The sequence below is a fragment of the Passer domesticus genome, chromosome Z (assembly GCF_036417665.1).
Source record: "Passer domesticus isolate bPasDom1 chromosome Z, bPasDom1.hap1, whole genome shotgun sequence".
In the NCBI taxonomy this organism is placed as follows: Eukaryota; Metazoa; Chordata; class Aves; order Passeriformes; family Passeridae; genus Passer; species Passer domesticus.
In genome coordinates this window covers 75,536,154-75,553,175 of record NC_087512.1, presented here as the reverse complement: position 1 = coordinate 75,553,175, position 17,022 = coordinate 75,536,154, and the positions used below count along the sequence as shown (strand labels likewise).

Here is a 17,022-nt window from a genome sequence, read left to right as displayed (position 1 = left end):
ACACTGACACACAGGTTTGCATAAAGATTATTTTCCCAAATACATTGGAGAGTGGTAGAGCAAAAGAAAACATTGATTGCAGTGTCTAAAGACATTGCACGTGGTTAAATATTCCCTTTCTGTTCACAGCTTTAAATTAAAATTTACACCTTTATAACTAAAGGTACTATAAATAAAGGCACTAGAGGTTCCCATGAACTCCACAGATCTTTGAGAGGTGTTTGAAGGCTAGGTCTGTATACACAGAAGTGCTTCATCAGCAGGTTTTAAGTTGCAGAGGTTTCTGACTATTTGCCACTTCTGTTTACAGTGTATATAAAATAATTTTCATGCTGAAAATCATTAACAACTACCTTCCATATTTAGTCATGGTTAAGCACTCATGCCAGCTCCTGTTGAAGTCAAGAGCAGGTTTCTGAAAGTAGCAGGAATAGGATTAAACCTAAAAGGTCTGCCACTGCTATCACTGAAATATTAATTTGCATGTTTTCTTATTTTTCAACCAAAATATGACCATGGCTTTTAATGTTGGGTTTTTGCAGCTAGTATGCAGATGCAATAATCACAGAACTGAGGTCATTTGAGATTACAGAAAGGTTAAAAACTAGGCATGGGATGGTCATAACGAAAAATTACTAACTAACAAAAACGGGTTTGTCCTGCAGCCTTGAACTCATGTCCTTATACACTTCCCAAAAGAAAACCTAATCACTGAAGATGCATCACCATCCCAAAAGCATGTTGAAATTAGGCTCGTGATTCCCTCAGGGAGATAGGAGGTAATATTTTGCTGCAGCCAAAACGTTATTAGAAAAAAGTACAAAAGTGTTTGGTGCTAGGTAGTATTAGTTCTGGTTTGCATTTTTTCCAGTTAATTTCTTGGGTGTTGCTGTGAGCTGGAAAAGGGGCAGGGTTGAACACCAGAACAAAAGAGAAGTAGGAAAAGTGGAGAGGGGACAGAAAAGTAGGCTGTCAGGAGAGGACATAAGTTGCCTAGCACCCAGCCAAAGGGGAAGGGGACAGGGATCAACCAAGGCTGTGAAAAGCAATCAAAAACAGCATTGTGTTGGTGTGTGTCTATGTTCAGCTCTCAGGAGACAGAGATACACAGCGAGCTCAGTTGAATCCTTATTAAGAAGAAGGTTCTCGTTTGCTTTAATGACTTTGTCTCCACTTAATGGTAACTAAGAGTTTGTTTATTTCTAACACCTCTATCCCAGCAGCTCAGAGCTGCATTGCACAGCGCTTGCTGTGCTCCAGAGAGCACAAAGCAGGCTGGCCTAGTGGCCCTGAATATTTCTGCAAAACACTCTGCATTTCACACCTTTGCTGTGGCTCAGGGCAGAACTGCAGGCCTGCAGGCACTTCCTGGCAGAGCTGTGGGAGGCACTGGCTCCTGCAGATGGGAGCTGCCAAGCTGTCAGTGCCTCAGGCTGGCCTGGCTTGCCCTGGCAGAAGTGCCGTGCCTGAAGGACGCTGCCCTGTGCTCCAGCCTGCCCAGCAGCCCAGCTCCCTGCGCCGCTGCCCAGAGTGCTGCACACACTGCTGCCCTTTGCCAGGAGTCACAGGGCAGCCGGCAGAAGAGTAGGAATCCTCAGCCAGGCCACCGGCCCTGGGCTGCCCCTGGCCTTTCTCTGCTCCTGGGCAGACTCCAGCTGGCCAATGCCTCCAGTCTGGGCTGTGCCCAGCACGGCTACGCTTCCCCTCGGGAGCAGCCAGCTGCCACCAGGGCTCTGAGAGCGGAGGATTCGCCCGCTGCCAGGAAGAGGCACCCAGGGCCCGGCTGCTGCCTCCTGCAGCTCCAAGGGCCTCCTTCCAGCCTGCCTCTGCCCAGGCTCAGGCTGCTCCGGGCTCTGCCAGGCCTCTGCTGGGGCTGCACCCCGGCCAAGGCCGGGCCCGCTCTCACCTCACAGGCGCTGCCAGCTCTGCACCAGAGGAGACCTTTCAGAGCTCCATCTCTCATCCTTCTGCTTTCTCACTTGAGCAAGGCTCTCCTTCTGCCAGAGACTGCACTTGGGGATACAAATCCAAGTGGCAGGAAAGAAATGTTCTCGAGTCACAGCTGCAGGCCTGAATCTGCACTGGATGTCTTGGCTGCCCCACTCCTTTGGTTTTCCTGCAAATGCCATTGCCCTTTCTGCCTGCACTAGAAATACCACAGCTGGGCAAAAACAGGCCAGTGGGTCATATTGCAAAGGCAGTATGGTCTGGAGAGGATGCATGAAGAGCATTCCCCACTTACAAACCATAAAAAATAAGCCATAACTGTGATTTAGCACCAATAAAAAACAAGGAAATGTTGTGTCTTCTGAAGGGCTCAGAAGGAGGGGAGTCTTCCAAATGAGTACGTTTCCAAAACTTTATTTAATTCCAATCCTAATCTATAATCCTATTCTAGAAAACTCTTCAACAATCCTACTCTACAATTCTACTCTAAATTTCTTATGAAGATAACATCTTGAAATTATTGTTACATTCTCGTCACCTAATTCTTCTTCTTCTTCTTCTTCTTCTGCACTGAAATGATGAGTGGTACCAGGATGGATGCAGGCCTGGATGATGTTACAAATGGATGCTGTACACAGGAAAAAGAAAAAAGAAAAAACAAGAAAGAACAGTGAACCATGACTTTCCAAGCTCAGTGCTTCACTGGCTCCATGAGGATTCCTCTAGTTCCTACAAAGACCCACAAAGTAGAACAATGGGACCATCTGCACCTCCATCTTTATGTGCAGGACCTTGCCATCACAGGCAAACCTGGCCCAGAATCCCACTCATCCATTTATCCAGGTGTCTTCATCTTGCTGGGATTTTTGCACTGCCAGTGCTCTAGAAATGCTGCTTTCTGTCCTTGGAGTTTCTTCTTTTCAGGAAACTCCAAAGCCTCACATTGGTCCCTCTCTTTGAACAACAGGCACTGTGCTGATTTCCACAGGGAGACAGAGCAGTGTCTACCTTTCCATGCCCTGCCCCTCCTGTGCTGGATGGCACCTTCCTTCCCAGCAGGGACAGCCCAGTGGCACTGGCTGCTGCACTTCCCTCTCTGCCACACAACCTGGCAGTAACCCTGGGGCAGTTCCTGTCTGCTTGAGCGTGCCAGGCAGCAGATGGGGCTGGGACAAGTCCCTCTCAGCTCTCCCTGTTTGCATGCCAGAAACCTCCAAGGGTGGGCTGGGGGCACAAACCAGGGCCCCTCAGAGGCTCACACTGAGCCCCCCACAGTCCCTCCTGCCCACAGCCAAATCTCTGACCACTCAGCCAGCCTGGCTTCCTTGGGTTCCTGCACCACCTTTTCATGTCTCTATACCCTGCATTGCTCTACTTCAATTCTTTTGCCATTGGATAAAATGGAGCACACCACCAAATTACAAAACAGGGCAGCAGAAGCAGTCAGATGACAGAGTACCTGTCCTCTCAGGAAATGTGGAGAGAGCTGGAGTTATTCAGTTTTGTGAAAAACAGGCCCCAGAGAGCCACTTATTGCCACTTTCCAAGACTTCAGATTGGCTTTGAAGAAATTGGGGGACAACTTTTTGAACAGGACAAGTTACAATAGGATGTGGGCAAATAATTTTAAACACACAGGGCATCAATTCAGAGTAGGCCAAAGGAAGATATTGTTTCCTCATGGCATGGTGCCACCCTGGCATGGGCTGTCCCAAGAGCTTGTAGGTGCCCTGTCCCTGGAACCATTCCAGGTCAGATGACAAATGGCTCTGAGCAATCTGATCTCTTTAAAGATGTCCCTGCTCATTGCAGGACACTTGCACCTGATGACCTTTACAGGGCCCTGCCAGCCCAGCCCAGTCTAGGACTCCTCACCATTTTCATTTGAAGAGCACCAAGAGTGGAGGTGAGCAGGAACAGGGGCTCATCTGATGCCTTGGACTTCCATGGAGGAGGAGCCCATCCCTCGCACCCTCTTTCACCTGCAGTCCCTTTGCATTTTACCTGCAGGAGCTCCTTGGCAGACCAGCGCCGCTCCTCGTCTGCCTGCAGGCAGCAGCTCAGGAAGTCACGCAGCCAAGCTGAGAGAAGCTTGGGATGCAGCAGCTGTGGGGTCCCTATTGAGGCTATCATGAATTTAGCCTGGAGAAAAAGGTAACACGAGGCTCCACCTGCTGCTTTCACATCTGTAACTGCTCTCCCACATCCCACTGTTTAACCCCTGTTCTTCAGTGGCAGTTACTGCCCTGGCAGAGACCCAGAGATGCCTTTCCTTCACCAACAAAAAACCCAAACCCCAACGCAGCTACAGCTTTTCCAACATCCCTCACATCTTGCCATGGCAGCTGATTTCATTGATTAACCTACTCAGTGGAACGACATCAACAAAAGCACGTTTGCTTCTCTGAGGATTCACACCTGCTTGACAGGCTTTTAGGAAGAGGGACTTTGCTATACTAATTCCAAGGATTAGTACATGAAAGGCATCACTGCAGTGCTTGTTGGTCCCTTAAGCACAGCTGCCATAAAACAAAACTCATCAAGCTTTTTCTCCTGTTCTTGAAAACAATGGTAATTGGAAGGAAAGAAAGGAAATCCATCAGTTAATCCCCAGGTAAGGAAACTAATAATTACAATCTCATATTCCACACAGACACATTAAGATGCCTGCAGAAATGTGTTGGGATGGAAATGCCTGCTTGGGCACACAGGAAACACCTGCAGCTCTGTCTCTCAGCAGTCTGAAAATTTCATCTTTCCTTATGCAGCCAACGCAAAGCTTTCTATGGTCAGAAGAAGGAGAGGTGCCACCCCTATGGTCACTCTCTGCTCCTTTGGATACTCAAGTCAATGCATTAATGGTAGGCCCATTAGTGCCAGGAAACACTGGGAGGTTTTGGCAGGCTCTCCACATCACCAGGTGCTGGCTTGGTGACATGGAGAACGTTGCTTCAGCTGTGAAAGAAACATGGTCACTGAGTGTTTCAGCAGCACTGCACGAGAAGCAGAAGAGACTCTGCGGTCTCTACACCCTCCTGCCCAGATTTCAGTCAAGCCTCCCAGTGAGAAGAAACTGCACAGGGGATGCAGTCCCCCTCTGAAAACCACAGTTTTAGAAACTCTGTTTGGTTTGGGTTTTCTTCCTTCATTTCTGGAAGGATAAGAGTAGTTCTAAGATGCTTGTTTCCTGTTACTGGGGCCATCTACACAGACAAAAGAACTGCAACCACTTATTACCCAAAGGCAAGTACTGCCTGAGAATGGAGTTTGTTTGCATGTGGTAAGGCTTGAGTTCCCCCACTGATGCAGCCAAAACTACAGCAGGTGCTGATGTGTTGCAGGGACATTTTTAAAAGGGCACTGTGGTGGAAGTAATGCTAGCAGATGGCAATGGGATTTTGTCCAATGGCACACAGAACATGGGACAGGTGAGAAAGACAGTGGGATCAGTGAGGATTTGCTCCTTACCAAGGCAGGACTCTGGTTCCAGTAACGAGGTTCTTATTCCACCATTTCAATTCCCACAATTCCAAAAGACCATATGTCCACTTTGGGGCCGTATGATTCATGTGTCACCACTTCAGGTGCCATTCACCAAGCAGTCCCTGCTAACACGCTCCGTGTATTCTTCTCAGGGGTGACTTGAGTAGAGAGGCCAAAATCGGCTGAGGAGAAAGCAAAATAACTGTTTCTATTTTAATTCTGTGCAATAGGAAACCAAGCAAAAGAATTCCCCAGTAAAGTCTGAGAATGTGCTGTTGAATCTCTTGGACAACTGTCCCTGCTCTGTTTTCTCAGGTCTTTAGCCAAGGAAATATGGCATTGGCGACTTAAAAAATCCCCACATTTTTTTACACTGCCTCCAGCAGTGGCTGTTGTTCGTTGGAAGCTTTAGACCTGTAGCTCCCTCCCTGTGGAAGAGACACACACAGAGCAACACCACTCCTGACTGCTTGTTCCTTGTCATGCCTCTGAGCACATTGCAGCCGTGTCACCAGCTCACAGCAGATGTCCCTGCACTGCCACCAGCACCATTTCTGGGAAGCTGGCAGTCACTCCAAGCAGCCCCACACGCACATCCCTGGAATGCTGCACCTGACCAAGAATATACTGACCCAGCTTGACAGAGCCGTCGGTTCTGAGAAGGATGTTGCTGCTCTTCACATCTCGGTGGATCACATGGTTGGAGTGAAGAAAATCCAGTCCTTGCAGGCACTGAGAGAGGAAACAGAAACAGGAGAGCAAAACTAAGTGATGTGATTTCATCACATAAGAAAGGACACAAAGAATCAAAAAGATTCCCTCTCCAGGGGAATGGGGAGGAATGGAGAACACAGTGCCACTGAGAGGAAGGGCTTGCTGCTGCAACACTTGCAGAGCAGGACCTTTCTAAGGAAAGGCATGCCAGCCTTTGAAAGAGCAACAGCACCTGCTGTTGTAGACTGTCCCCTGCACACCAGCCAGGATGACTGCTGCTGCAGGGGATGTGCTCAGAAGCAAACAGCGCTTTGGCTGCACTCCTATTCTTTTTAGCTGAGGACTGAGAGAAATGAGTCTCTCTCTTTTCCTTTGCTTTTCCTTTCAAATCCTGCAACCAGCTCCTTTGCTTTTACAGACAAGGAATGCAGTGAAGACAGGCAAAAGTTTAGAGAAGCAAGATGGAGAAGAGCAAATACAAGAGGCAGAGTGAGAACACAACAGCAGGAGATAAGAGTACAAGAACTGAGTTCAGTGAGTGCAGGGGCACTGGCAGGCATTTCACTTGAGATGCTTCTACTTGCCCACAAACAAAGCTTGGCACATTAAACCTCTCCTGTTACGAGCCCCTGTTTCCCAGACAATCCTGCCCAAGCCCTTAGAAGCACAGATGGCATTGCTGACCTCCCGACTGATGGCTGCCATCTCCTCTTCAGACAGGTAGCTCTTGCTGATGACATCGCTCAGGGTGCCTCCGTCCATGTACTCCATAACCAGCCAGAGTGCTCACCCAGAAGGTAGCTGAAAGAAGGAAACAAGGGCGTGGAGATAAAGATGCATGGCTACGTTGATATTTTCTTTCCAGGTTTCTTGTTTCCAAGTCCCTTTGTGATGAGGACAGAATCAAAGGAATAGACATTCCCTCTAGGCTGGGCATTGTTTGCAGTCTGTGCAGTCTCAAGGAGAAAGGCACAGCTGTGAAAAAGGACATGGCTTAGATGGCCTGCAAGCAAAAAGTGCAGTTTAGTAACAGCCCAGGCAAAAAGCCTGTCAGGCATGGTGCTTCTGGAAATAAGCACCTAGTCTTCCTGGCATGAATAGCAATGGCGAAGAGGGACAAGGATCTAAGGAAAATCCACTTTAGGATGGTTCATCAGCATTGAAGAAACTTTAAAAAATCAGTCCTGAAAAACTGTGGAGGCAGTGAACTTTGAGGGTATTGACTTAGAAAGATACAGCTGATCCAGGTTTTGAATAATTTTTGAATCATTTTCAAACTATGTGTGCCTGGGAAGACTCATGCAAACATGATGCTATTTCTTCTCATCCATTGCACATGAGTAGACAAATATTAATAAGTAATAATTAACGGCTCTACTTTCTGACACTGACCAAAGTGAGTTTTTAACCTCTCATGTTTGTTGTGTGTAAATGCACATTCATGGAATAAGACCATGACCTCTCACATGTCTAAATAATTTCCAACACCATCCTCACCCTTTCTATCATTTCATCATTTCAGGGTACATGGGATAGAAGAGGAAAAGAAATGAAACGTGACCATGGCAGTGAGTTAATGGGGGGAGTTCTGGGGCACTGATGTGCAAGGAACTCCAGATGAAATCAGCACCTTGGCCAAGAGTCCTCTTCAAGCATTAAATGCATCTCCTGGACTATCTGTGGCCTTAGTTTCCCCAGGAAAGTGAGAATATCTTGGTACTCTGAAATTCCAGCAGCTGCCTACATATTTAGACTGTTACAAGTCCAATTCCAAATGAAATGGAATATAGCTGTCTCTTTTAAGAGGCACTTTCTCAAGCACGGAAAAACACCCCTCCTAATAAAAAGAAAAAGAATTCCTGATGAACAAACATCCATCTTTTTCCATGTGGACTGTAAAGCACCAAAGCATGTCAGTGGACATCCTCCATGTGCACAGGTTTGAAGAGAGATCTCTGCACCCTGAGGCAGAGCCACGTGGTGGTTGCACGCAGCATCCTTGCCTCACACCAGCCAAGCCTCAAACCAGGAGAAATTAGTTCCAAGTGAAGAAAGAACTGCTTGGGCTGATGACTCTCAGGGATGACAACAGCCAGAGGCAAGAGGGGATGATGGCACAGCATGGCTCACGTGGTGATGGGTCCTGGGCTCTCCAGAGTCATGACAGGGTTCCTCTGGCCCTCGTACCCCACTCTGCAGGGACAGCAGCTCCAGCTCCTTCCTGAGATCACTCCCACCAGGGGCCAAAGCCACCCCCAGCTGTGCTGGTGTCCCCAGAGTAGGACCAGCCCCAGGAGGAGGCAGGTCCCTCTGTCCAGGGCACCAGCCCCAGACCCTCTGCTCCCACCCACGGTGGGCGCTGCTCACCTGGGCGGCCCCGGCGGTCCCTAACGAGAAAGGCCCCAGACCCTGAGGAGTCTCCCCACCCCTGCCAGTAGCACCAGCAAGGCTCCTTCAGCCCCTTATTTTAGAGCAAAGAAAGAAATTGTTGTTATTTCCCCCACAGTCTCTGGGTTCTGCTTCCTCAGCCTTCCCCTTGTGCCCCACCACGGGTGGCACCCATGTCCTGTGGGGCACAGCCTTAGGCCCAGGGCCATGGGCGCAGCACCTTTTCCCACAGGAAATCCAAGGCTCCAATCTCTCTGCATTTCTCTGCATCACATCTTCTTGTTGTGGTGTGTTTTCATTTTCTTTATTTGGTATATTTTATTGCTTGATTTGTGGTTTTTTAATCCATGTTTTTCTCCCCGCCTTTGGAGTAGCACAGGTTCCCCATTTTGTATCTTATGTTGCTAAATTTAGACTCACTTCCTCATTGTTATTCAGCTTGGTTAACTGTCTTCTTCTTTGTTGCCTGGCCACTCCCTGCCAAATTGTCAATCCCTCTTGTCCCTACTCTTTTTCCCCCAACACCTTCCCTGCTCCTTCCCTCCTCAGATGTCAATCCTTCCCTAAGCCTGCCTTTTTCTCCAGAACCGTCCTTGTCAGTTCTCTATCCTTTGAAACCCCATTGCTTTACTTAAGCCTTTCCCCTCCCTTAAGATCCTCCATTGGTTTACAGATTGTATTTGCCCACCTTGTGTTCCACCCTCAGTCCTCTCGATTGGTTAACAATTGTATTCTCCCCCAAGACCATCCCTGTTTATGTTATTGCCTGCCCTTGGGTCAGGGTCTTGGGACCTTGGACTTGGGGAGTTTACCATCAAATAAAGCTACGCCTGTTCCAACTCCAGGACTCGTGCTGCTGGCTCTTTTTTCATCTGCGCTGAACCTCTGCTGTCAGCTGGAATTCTGCGGCGTCTGCCGGGGGATCTGTCACACCCCTGTTCTCTCTGTCGCTGGGCCGGGGACACATAGCCTCTACACCGCAACACTTGTCCCTCAAGAGAGTCAACAGCCCCTCCCAGTTTGAGATCAGCAGCAGCCTTGAATTGCGACATTTAACTGCAGCATCCAAATCTTTGAAAAATCCCAACCTTCTCCTCCAGCTGAGCTTCCAGCTGTCCCTCACTTGGTCAGTTCCCATGAGGTGTCCCACAACAGCACAGGGAGGCCCACAAGACCCTGCTGGCAGCGTGACTGCCCTGATTCAGACACATTTTCCTTTCTTCCCACAGTTCGGCAGCCTGAACAATGGGAAGGGGCCCTTGTTTGGTCAGCAGTGAAGTGTCAGACTGCACCTTGCTGGCACAGTGCCCTTCTCAGGCTTCAGGATTCAGGTGCAGAGGACAACTCAGCACAGGCAGGAGGAGAAAAGTTGAGCTGCACCCCTGGGGCACCATTTGTGTATTTGCAGATTTCCTTTCTTCAGGGGCCTACATGCTGTCCTTGTCACCTCAGGGGTGCTGCCAGCATGGAGGCCTGGCCTTGTCATTGTGCAGATGAAAGTACTGCTGCCAAAACAAAAGGCAGAGAGAATTCCTTCCTGGGTTTGGAGCCCCCTGGACAGGACCCATTCTACTGAGCAAGCAAGGCTGAACAGCCCCGCAGCCCTAAACACAGCTGCAAAGTGTCCTTGTGCCCATCACCCTCGATCCAGCAGGGCTGCAGAGAGGACAAACTCTGACCTTTAAACCAAAAGGGACAAAACCTTGTACAGGGCCTGGCCTGGAAGGCCTGGATGTGATGGCCTCTCCCAGGGAGAGAGACCAGAGGCCCTGTGAGTAGAGACCAGGACTGTTCCCAGGAAACCATGGCAAGGTGTCAGGACAGGAATTAGAGAAAGGGCCAGGGAGATGTGATGCAGGTGGCTGAGGGAGAGCATCATGGAGATGTAGAAATTGAAACTAGGAAACAGGATTTCCTTTGTTTTCTGACAACATGGGCCTGCAGGGATGGAAGGCCTGCTGTGTCATCACAGTGTTCGAAATGAACTTTTAGATACCATTAAATGGAGAGACGAAGTAGTGGAGGCAAAAGAAATCTGTTTATTTGTAACAATTCACCTGAGCTGCAGGTATGCCCTCTTTGCCACAAGAGCCAAACACACACACCCTCCAAAAAAAAGGACTACATTTTATCCCCTTTCCTGGCCAGGGGCAAGCCCTGTCCCCTTTCCCATTGTCTGGGTACTTGAGAATTTATATTCTCTCCTCACCACCTACTTTTCTGTCCGCATTCCTCTGATCCTACTTCCTTTTTGGTCAGGTCTTTAACCTGGCTGCTTTCCCAGCTCACAGCAACACCCAACAAATTAACTGGAGCAAATCCAAACCAGAAATAACAACACACAGAACCAACAACTTTCATTTTTTTTTACCTAATAAACTTTTGAGCTCAGCAAAATATTACTTCATCTCTGACAACAAGGTAGAGGACTCTGATGTCACCAGCCTGTGGATGGTGACATCAGGCATTGCTGGATTGTGACCTCACCTTCTCTCCCTGCTTATCTTGGGGTTCCAAGGAGTTTCAATGCCTTTTGTGCTGTCACAAGGGTTGGAGGCTGGTGTCAGAGAGCAGTGGGCTGTGACATCACAGGGGGATGCATTGTGACATTGTGCCACTCAATTCCAAGGAATACTTTTGAAAACTACCTCCCAAAGTGAATCTTTCTTCAAGCAGATGGACTGGCAAAACCCCTCATGTGATAAGACAGATTTGTACTCTCACAAATTTGTTTCTCCTCCTAACACCTCTGAAAACCTCTATTTTTTTTTTATTTTATTTCTTCTTTAGAATCTGTAAGCACAAGACAGGAATATTTTTGCCTGTTGGAAAAATGTCATAGCAATGTGCTTTTGATTAGGCATGCTCTTGTCCTAACCATAAAGAAAAGACACTGAACAAACTGAAACATCAGGGATTTTGTGGGAGCAGATAGGAGAGACAAAATCTGTTTCATTCTTTAAGTGTCTGGAATAATTCTGCAAGTTTGCCAAGTGCACAGAGATGCAGTCACTAGAATGAGGCCATTACTCTCATCTGGCATCCCTAAGCCTTTGCCTCAATTTTCAGACAGTTTGTCAGTGAAGGATACATGCAAGATTTGTCTAATTAGTAAAGGTAAAGTTTCACTTAGGTTTTGATGTGTGGGCATCTCTGCCATCCCAGAAGGCATGCTGAGACCAATTTCTTTGGTTTCATTCCCTCACAGGAAAAAAAAAAAAAAAAGAAAGAAAAAAAAATGATGAGGCTCTTTCTGTGCCACGGTGTGGCAGCTCTGCCCTCTCAGCCTTTGCCTTGAGCCCTTTGGTTCTCTTCCCTGAGCCCTGATCCCCATCCTCAGCCAAGGGCCCCTGGAGCCCTTTCCAGGGCTGCAGGAAAAACTCCCTCAGCCATGACCACGGAAGACCTTCTGGAAGAGTTTATCGTCTCTTGCTGTCTCTTAGTCAGAACTGGTATGGATCAACTTGGAGCTGTTAAGGAACAAATTTTCAGGGACTATTCCTCTTCAAATTTGTTTTGTTCTAACCCAGAAGGAAGACAAAGAGGAGGTTCTCTGTTGGTGCTAAGTTATGCTTGCAATTAGTGTAACAGTAGTCATTAAGTTGGGGGAAGCAACAAGTGCAGTTCAGCGAGCATTTAACAAAATACAAGTTAGGACCCAGCCCAAAAGATCCCAGAGTTGATGCAGTTTCACAGGTTGGTTTTGCCCAGGAAGTTTGTCTCGTTTGCTGTTTCTAGGAACACCTCTGCTTCCCTGCTGAAGATCAGCAGAACCAGTCTGGGAGCAGGGCAGCTGCCAGCAGTTTTAAATCGAGATGGGATGATCATTTTTCACTTAGGCTCTGTCACCTTTGGCTTAGATAGAAGAGGCTTTCCTTCCTTTGCATAATGGGTATGTAGTGGGCCAAATTTCTCTTTCCTTTTTATAGAAACCCTCCTAGAGTTGAGATGGAGCTGGGGGAGAGCCAATGAAATTCTGAATTGCCACTACAGTTGCTTCTATTGATAATTTACTAATGGTGGTGACTTGTCTGCATTTTCATCACAAGTGACACGTTGAGAGATCAAATATGAATCAAAGAACTATATTTTATTTTTTTAATTTAAAAAAAAAAAAGTGGTGTAGGAAAACTCCTATGGATGTCTAATTTTTCTCAACATAAACTTCTACATATTTGAAATCAAGTTACCCTTCCCAGCTCTGCCTTGGGAGGTTTTAGAATTATTATGATCTGGCTACATTTTTCATATTTCATAATAAGGAACTAAAGAATACTAAGAGAAAACAAAAAATGTCCCATGAGGAATGGTTCCCTTCACCTTCCCCAACTCCTTTTTGCCTGCAATGCTGTCACCCCAGCAGCAGTGCCATCGCGGCAGTGAGTCTGAGAGGTGGCAGCTCTCTGGCCCACACGGTGCTGCTGGCAGAGCCGGCTGCTGCCTACTCAAGGCTCAGGCAGGCCCCTGAGCTGCCGAGCTGCACGGCCAGAGCCATCTCGATGCTGCAGTGCAGGCCAGAGGCGCCGCTCAGCCGGAAGCTGCAGGACTTGCCGGAGGGCAGCGCCGTGAGCTGGCAGTGCCGCGACTGCGGCAGAAGCGGCCAGGCCGCCAGCACCAACATCTGCACCCAGCGGGTGACTTTCTGCAGGTCCAAGTAGGAGCCCGTGCAGAGGGTGTCCAGCAGGTACCACTCCTGATCCGTGGGCAGCTGGCCACCAGCGGCGTGCAGGAAGCACGTGTGCCCCAGCAGCTGCTCCCCAGAGCACAGGCACTCTAGTGCCACACGGATGCGCCTGGCTGGCGGCCGCTTGGTGCTCTCCGGGCTGAAGGAGTGGCCGGGGGGTGGCCACAGGATGACCAGCGTGCGGTAGGTGCTGCTGCTCTCCTGGATGCTGCAGGCTGCAGGGCTGGTGTCCGTCCTGGCAGCTGGGTGCAGCTCTGGCATGAAGCTCCTCCGGGAGAGCACTCGGCACACACCAAGGAGCTCGTCCACCAGCTCCTGCAGCACCTTCGTGCTGGGCAGGCCCTGCTGCAGAATCACAGAATCACAGAACAGCTGGGCTTGACAGTGACCTTTAAGGACTGTTCAGTATGACCCCACAGCAATGAGCAGGGACATTCCCAATGAGATCAGGATGCTCACAGCCCCCTTCCGCCTTATCCCAGATGTGCCCATTGGTGATGGGCTGGGCACATCCAAAATGCTGCCACCCCCATCTGCACCCTTGTCCTTGTCATGCTCACTCACCTTCTCCTTGCTGCTGAACTTCACCCTCACAATATTCATCTTGCTGATGGATTCCTCCTGCGTGCTGTGTCTGGCAGAGCCACACATGACCAGCCAGAAGGCCAGAGAGAGCAGAGGCAGCCACAGCAGCTGCCACAGAGAAAGGAGAAGGCTTTCCACGATGGAATTGTTGCCATCAATCTCCTGCAGGAGCCGAGTCATTTCCTGCAGCAGGTACTCCTGGCGCTCCTGCATCCGTTTAGCTTCATTCTTTTCAATTGCTGGATTCCCCTTCTGCCCAGCTATGGTCAGCCAAGGCAGCCACAGCAGCTGTTGTACAGAAAGGAGCAGGCTTTTCATGATGGAATTGTTGTCATCCACCTCCTGCAGGAGCCGAGTCATCTCCTGATGCAGAAATTCCTCGCGTTCCCGCATCCACCTGACCGCATCCTTATCAATCTTCATGTCCGCTTTCAACCCACAAGGGGTGAATAACAGGGCCAGGATGAAGGCCAGTGTTGGAGACATGGCCTGGTGGCAGAAAGGGGGCTCAGCATGTCTGGCTGGGAGGGACCAGGGGGCTGGTGAAACCTGCAATGTCCCCAGAGCCTCTCTGCGCACCTGCCACACTGAGAGCCCCAAGCCCCACTTCCCTCAGCCCTGGGGACAGTGTCCTGCCCTGAGGGTCCCAGCTCTCACTCTGGCTTTAAATCCCCAGGGCATCTTTCCCAGCCCCCATCCAGCCCAGCATTTTCCCTGCATGTGCACTCACTGGCTGCCAGAATCCAACTGCCCAGAGCTGCTCCTGACACAGAGGTCAGTGTGACCTCTCCTCTGTGATGTCACAGCCAGCAGAACCATGTCACTCAGCTGCCAAGCTGGCCGTGCCCCTGCTCACAGCTCCCACTGTGACCCCTGCCCTGGCATGTCCCAGCCCCCAGAGCCACACCTGCCAGGCCACGAGCCCCAGCCTTGGTCCCCACTGCCGGCCTCAGTGGCTCCTGGCCATCCTCACCCTGAGTGCAAAGCCAGCCCCAGGAGCCCCCCAGGGCGCTCTGGATCCAGGGTGAGATACCCTCAAGCCATCACTGAAAGGGACATGGATGGGGACTGCAGCTGGATCTTCCAGTGCTCATCACCCCTGACTGTGCTCCACGTGAACCCAAACCTCACCTGCAGCATCTTCAGAAGTGTATAAGACTTTGTGTTCTACATGTGTGAATTTCATGCAAAGATATATATCAATGTGCAATCGCTCAAAGACACACAAGTTATCTGATAAAATAAAAATAATTTTTTTAAAGAAGGCATGGCTTCTTTTATAGCTATTTTTGGTGAGCTTTTAAGAATGCTTTCAGTTTTCAAAATTCTGTTATATTCTAACAGCACAACTGTGTCTCCTTTTTATAAGGGTAGTTGGAAGACCCCAGTAAATTTGTCTTAAGAATAACAAGTCTTTAAAACCATTGGAAAACAGAGAGGTAAAACCCTCTTAACAGCCTTACTAAAATGATGTGTAACTAAATATAATTTTGTCTCTCTGTGTACTCTGGACGTAAGAAATCTGTGAATTGAAATTTGCAAATACTCAATGTTTACTAAATCTTGCAGCCTATCACAATTCAATTTTTTCTTGCAAATGTATTCTATTTACAGGTTGTTCTCTGAAAAATTACCTCTGAGGGAGCCCTGCTCGCCCATGAAGCCTCATGGAAACCTTACTCCCCACCAGCAAATAAATGGTGCCATGGTCAAAACACCCTGTGACTTGGGGAAGCCTGCTCTGCTAGCACCTAGCATTACCATAATTTGTGACCAAAAAAATTAAGCATAACAGATTTTTCCATCAGTTTAAATCTGGCTGCAGAAACAATATTGATTTTTGAGGCAGAAAAAAGAAAATAGAAGCCTCAGTATTGGTCCCTGGGGTTAATGCTGCAAAAACTTAAAACAAATGCTAAGAGAATTGAAAGTGCTCGCTCAGTAAGCAAACCAGTGCTCCCTCCTAAGCACCAAGTGAGCTGCTACCAAATGCTAATAACACCAAGCATGTAACACTCTAAAACCAGCCGCAACACACTTTTCACTGCTCACCATGGACACAGCTGCCACAACTTTGAAAGGATGTACTGCTTCAAATTTCTTCATACACAACATCCATCCACATAAACATCCAGAACTGAGGGAGCAAGTAAAGGACTTAGAAGTTGAGAAGAACCCAGATGCCATCAATGAACTTTTCAGACAATGGGGGTTGACAGGAAAGGTTTCATCAGTTGTTAGAGGAATTTTTCAGGTTGCAGTCATTGTTTGTACTCATGTTTCCCTGTTTAGTTAAGTGTCTGCAGAGGTCCACTGGGGAAGTCTTCATGGTAAGAAAAAACAGGGGAGTTGTGGAATCCTCTGACTCCTCCCCCTCAAGGAAGATTAGATCACAGAGTTTTCCCAACCTAGACTGATAGAGAAGACTTAACCCCTGACGCTCTGCAGCACTTCTGCCAATCCACATCAGATTGCCTCCCCCACTGGCCAGCTGACACCGCCCACCCCAATTATTCATCCCTCATCCCCCCTACAGGGGGATGACCCCTCAGATCATCAGTCACTGACCCCACACTGAAGTCCTGCAGAGCACATGGTTTGGTCTTTTGTCTCTGGTCCCTCTGGCGTGCTGGATGCAGTAAAACCCTTGCTGGACTATGCCATGCAAAGACCCTTCCTGTCTTTCCCGTGCTGAGCTGTCTGTGGCGTGTGTGTGTGCATGGACTGGAAATGGCTGTTCTCGTGGCCTTCCTCTGAGCGGCTTCTGAAGGAGACGCCTCCAAGAAGGTTGCAGCATTTCTACCACCCTGCAGCGCTGCAACACTAAACAAATACACAAAAATCAACTTACGTTAAAAAAATAAAATTTTTTATAAATTGCTACACTGGCGATGTCAACATACAAATATCAATTTAAGGTTGCAAAACAAATTTATTGTTACTATCATGCAATGTAAATATATACAAATATCAAATACAGTTAAAAAAACTAATGTGCTGAAACCCTCTACAAATACTCATTAGAAACAAATATCAAGCAAAGTTTAACAATTAAATTGATTACAAATTACTACAACTGAACAGCCCATATACAAACACAGGAATATCAATATTCCTCTCTAAATAACCCTAGCCTCGAACTAAATGAACACAATTTCAGAATTGTACAAATCCATACACATTTCAATAGAAGTAAATACACCACAACAATGTCCAGTGTA

General features: G+C 48.3%; 1 protein-coding gene across 2 annotated transcripts; it reads right to left on the bottom strand.

The window, feature by feature from the left end:
* Positions 1–5,308: 5,308 nt before the first annotated feature.
* On the bottom strand, positions 5,309–9,892 carry LOC135290104 (serine/threonine-protein kinase PAK 3-like). 2 transcript variants are annotated; one of them, XM_064403999.1, is made up of 4 exons: positions 9,345–9,892; positions 6,829–6,945; positions 6,063–6,162; positions 5,309–5,612 (listed from the first exon to the last, which is right to left on the bottom strand). In XM_064403999.1, the coding sequence occupies exons 2-4, from the start codon at positions 6,913–6,915 to the stop codon at positions 5,539–5,541; spliced, it is 261 nt and encodes an 86-aa protein (XP_064260069.1). In that variant the 5' UTR covers positions 6,916–6,945; positions 9,345–9,892; the 3' UTR covers positions 5,309–5,538. The 2 variants fall into 2 exon arrangements, with proteins under 2 accessions (XP_064260069.1, XP_064260070.1); XM_064404000.1 differs by lacking the exon at positions 9,345–9,892 and having other exon boundaries at positions 6,829–7,901.
* Between the last annotated feature and the right edge of the window lie 7,130 nt (positions 9,893–17,022).

Bases quoted from the DNA above. Each gene is read 5' to 3' on its own strand.
- LOC135290104 (XM_064403999.1), bottom strand. From the start codon at position 6,915: ATGGAGTACATGGACGGAGGCACCCTGAGCGATGTCATCAGCAAGAGC. The intron at 6,163-6,828 runs GTCAGCAATGCC...TTCCTCTCTCAG, and splicing joins TGGCAGCCATCAGTCGGGAG to TGCCTGCAAGGACTGGATTT. The intron at 5,613-6,062 runs GTCAGTATATTC...CTTTCTCCTCAG, and splicing joins CGACGGCTCTGTCAAGCTGG to CCGATTTTGGCCTCTCTACT.